Raw genomic sequence first — 4,032 nt, forward strand, 5'->3', positions numbered from 1 at the left:
CGGCAGGGCTGTTGGCCCAAGGGGCTTGGGAGCTACCACCCCACAGATGAAAGAGACGGAAGCGCTTTGAGATCCCAGCAGCAGACGGTGCGTCCAAATCTGCTCTTCAGCCAGGAGTCGGGCACAGGGCGAGCTGCCTGGACCCGCTCCTGGTACTGCCTGCGCCCCTGCCTGGGCTCGAGCCCACCCCCTGGCGCAGAGCCGTGCTGGGGGAGCACCCTGGGGTGCCGGCAGCAATGGTCTCTCCCCCGCAGGTGGATCATGCTAAGGTGCTGCACTACATCGGGGCGGGGGTGGCCTTTCCCACCAGCATGCTGTTCCTGCTCCTGCAGTCCATCCTCACCTACCGCATGGCCAAAACCCGCGGGCAGTACTGGACCGGCCACTTACGTAGCATCCTTGCCGCTGTGGCCTTCCTCACCCTCGTCTTCAGTATCCTTCTGAAGGGTGTGGGGAGGAGATCCAGGATGAGCTGGCGAAAGGTGGTCCTCGTGGGGGGTACACGCCCCATGTCCTCCATCCTTGGTCTGGCAGCAAGGCACGGTGCCAGGAGAGGGGCTGGGCAGGGGGCTGAGGGCGGGCAGCTCGCTGCAGGTGTAGGCTGGAAGAGCATCAGTATCGGGGCCATGCAGGGGCCGAGGAGGGGAAGGGATGCTTGGTGGGCATCTCTCGGGGCGCTGGGGTGCCCCAAACCAGCCCTGCCCTGGCTGCTGCAGCCCAGCCCAGCCACCGCTGCAGGCTCCAGCCCCACACATTGCAGAGTGGAAGGGCCAGTTAGTTGTGGGTTTTTTTAATGAGACAAAGGTGTGTTGAGCCCTCGGCAATGCAGAGTCCATCTGAGTTACCTATATGGCCAAAGCCAAGTACAAAAGCGCTCTGTGCGGGTGCCAGGCGGGCATGTGGCAGCACCTCTGCCAGCCGGGGCTCACAGGCACCTGCCGGCCGACCTGCCCATGGGACGAGGGAGGGCTCGGTGAGCAGGCGCTGGGGTCCGCAAACACCGTGCCCGGGAGGGAGGGCACAGTGGCAGGCGGAGCGGGGCTGGAAGAATGGTCCCGAGTGTGTGGCTGGGGAGCCAGGGGCTTATCTGGGTCTGAGGTTAGGGATAAATTGGGAAACAAGGTGGTGGTTATTGGGCAGGAAGGGGAAAAAGCATGCGGTGTCCACGGGTCCCAAAGAGGCTGGCTGGGGTCTGGCTGGGGTGAGCAGCGCAGGAGCCTGGGGGGTGCTGGCGGGCCTTGGATGTGCCAGAGGGTCCCCTCTGTCACCGCAACAGGCAGGTGGGCCGGGAAGCAGGCAGGGAGCTGGGAAGGGCAGGAGTGCTGTGGGGCCATGCCACCTTGGGAGGGACAGGCAGGGCATGTAAGGAGAAGGGAGACAGGACTGGTGCCCGTCTGCCATGGCCATGCTGCTCTGTAAGCGCTGGGGACTGGAAGTGGGAAAACAGCGAGCTGTGGTGGAGATGGTGTGGGGAAGGGGCTGGGACCTCTCCTGGTGGGATGGGGGGAGTGAGCAGAGGGCTCTACTCTGTGCACATCAGGTCCCTGCCTCTCCAGCTCTCCCAGATCTTGGTCTCACTGGCAGAAGGCAGGATACTGCCAGAGGCTTCACCGGGAGGCCTGGGAGATGTACCTGCCTTCTCCCCTCACCCGTGGTGGCTCTGGCAGTAGGTTTCCCTAGAGATCCCCAGTAGGGATGAGAGAAGCATAAAGAAGCTCTGGCAGCAGGAGGACCTGGAGGAGAGGGAGGAGGCCCCCACTCTGGGGTGAGCCAGCCGGCAGCGCAGAGGAACGCGGAGTGCTGTGGGGCTGGGACGCAGCAGCCCAAACCCCCTTACCAAGGAGATGGAAGGCTGATGAGTTTTATCGACTTTTGACTGCATCCTGCGGAAGGATGGGAAGCCTGATTTGAGGAAGAGGTGAGGGGTGTGGGGAGGGTGAGGCAGCCGGGCACCTGGCTTGCCCTGAGGGCTGCAGCCTGAGTTCCCCCTGCCCCGGCCTCTTCAGAAAATCCCCGCCTGGCATCAGTCCCATGATTTACTGAAGCTGGTTTAGGCATGTGTGCCACCGCCTCACCTGTGCCGCAGCTCTCCCAGTGCTAGGGGAAGCATGCGGGGTTTCTTGGGTTTAGGGGTGGTGGTGTGGGGGGTTTCTTGGTTTTAGGGGTGGTGGTGTGTTTCCTGTGGAGGGGGGCTGCTCACGGCTGCCCCAGCGTGCAGTGGGATGTGGTCCTCCATGGGGTGGTTGGGGTCCAGCTGTGCTTTCCTTGACGGGGATGCCCTCAGGCGGTGTGTTCTTCATCCAGGAGAGCTTCGTGCTGCAGCACGTGGCTGCCCTGTGCGAGTGGATGTTCATCATTGATGTCCTGGTCTTCTACGGCACCTTCACCTTTGAGTTTGGGGCCATCTCCACAGACACCTTCCTGGTCCTGCTGAAAGCCAGCCGGGCCCCCAAAAGTTACAAAGGCGAGAGCGGCATGTCCAGCACGGCCCACATCCACAGCCACACGGAGGGCCTGGCTATGGCCTGACCCCCACGGGAGGCAGGCTCACGGTGGGGACCCCCAAATTGGGCTCTGCCAATGACTTCCCCCGCCTTGAATGTCTCCGAGACCCCGGCTGCCTCGGGGTGCGTGTGTGCATGTGTGTGCACGTGTGGGCGTGCATTGCCCTCCCCTCCTAGTGGGAGCTGTGGCCGGGGCTCCTCCGGCAGCCGGTGTCCCCTGCAGGAGCTGCCTCCTCTCTGCCCGCAGGGTTTGGGGTCACTGCTGGGGTGCGGGGATGCCAGGCCGGTGCTGCTATCGGCAGAGCCAGGATCTGCCCCTGAGCTTCCGGGGTTGCCCTTGCTGACTCGGGGGCTGTCGGAGGCAATCATGCAGAGGCCCCCTTCTGTAAGGGACGTGGGGGAACAGGGGGCTCACCCTCCCCTCACCACGCAAACCTTGTGTGCTGGGGAGGGGGGGATCGCTGTTCCTCCCTCCTCCACAGCCATGGGGGTAGGGTTCAGCAGAGCAAGCCTTCCAGACAGCCGCTGTGACTGTCAGAGGAGCCAAAACCCCAGAGTGCCTTTTCCCTTCCTCGGGAGCTGATGGCAGTGCCAGTCTGCCTGCACCCCCAGTGAGGATGGCAGCTGGGGGTCTCTCCCTGCCTGCCTGCCCGAGTGGGGGTAGTGCCTTGCACTGATGCAGGATGACACCAGCAGCCCCGGCTGGACCGCACTGGCCCTCCCAGCCAGGGCTCTCCCTGCTCAGGGTCTTCCATGCCTCCAGCCAATGACTTTCCCACATTTTTTCAGCTTGGGGGAGAATTGCCAAGGCAGGTTTCACCTCCTGGGCCACGGCGTTCCTGTGCTCCCTGGCAGCCAGCTAAGGTTAGGAAATGCGTCTTTGATTTACTGTCACACCGGGGATGTCCTGCAAGCACAGTGCCTGCAGAGCGGCGGATTTCCCCTCCATAGCGCTGCCAACCTAAGCTGTCCCGCCGGGGAGCCTGCACGCCCCCAGCCCCAGTCTCCCAGCCTGGGGGTGGGCTGCTGCCAACGCTCCCACCCAGGGAGCGCAGGCACAGAAAGGGGAAGCACTTCTGTAGGAACAGAGGAAGCCCGTGCCCCGTTCTGCTGGGACTCCCAAATCCGTCCTCCGGTGCCTTCCCCACCGCTCAGCCCGGCCAGCGCCTGCCTGGTGAGAGCTCGTCCCACTCAGCCCCAGGCTCCTCAGGCTGAGCCCCAGCCTGCAGCATCCTGGGCAGGGGGCTGGGGTGGAGGGGTGGGGTGTAGAGGAGGATGAATGCCTCTGTGTGTGTGTGTGTGTGCGTGTGTGTGTATGTGTATGTATATATAGATCTACATATATATATACATATATATATAAAAATCTTCCCTTGTCCCTGGAGAGGGGCATTTGCTGCTGCTATGCGCATTGATCGGGTTGGGCTCCCTGATTTGCCCACCTTTTCAAAATCGGCCTATAAATCCACCAGTATATGTAGTTCTAGGAGGAGCATTTCTCACTTTTATATCTAATATATGTTTAAAA

At 62.3% G+C, this 4,032-nt stretch overlaps 1 protein-coding gene across 1 annotated transcript in view; it reads left to right on the forward strand.

Annotated features, from left to right (window-relative positions):
• TMEM150A (transmembrane protein 150A) overlaps positions 1–4,007 on the forward strand; it is a 7,722-nt gene extending 3,715 nt beyond the window's left edge. Inside the window, exons 5-6 of the mRNA XM_019471674.1 lie at positions 255–432; positions 2,285–4,007. Of these exons, the coding sequence (XP_019327219.1) occupies positions 255–432; positions 2,285–2,529 (423 nt within the window). The 3' untranslated portion in view covers positions 2,530–4,007. The remainder of the gene's footprint in view (positions 1–254; positions 433–2,284) is intronic.
• Positions 4,008–4,032: the final 25 nt, after the last annotated feature.

The sequence above is a fragment of the Aptenodytes forsteri genome, unplaced genomic scaffold (assembly GCF_000699145.1).
Source record: "Aptenodytes forsteri isolate BGI_AS27 unplaced genomic scaffold, ASM69914v1 Scaffold15, whole genome shotgun sequence".
Lineage (NCBI taxonomy): Eukaryota > Metazoa > Chordata > Aves > Sphenisciformes > Spheniscidae > Aptenodytes > Aptenodytes forsteri.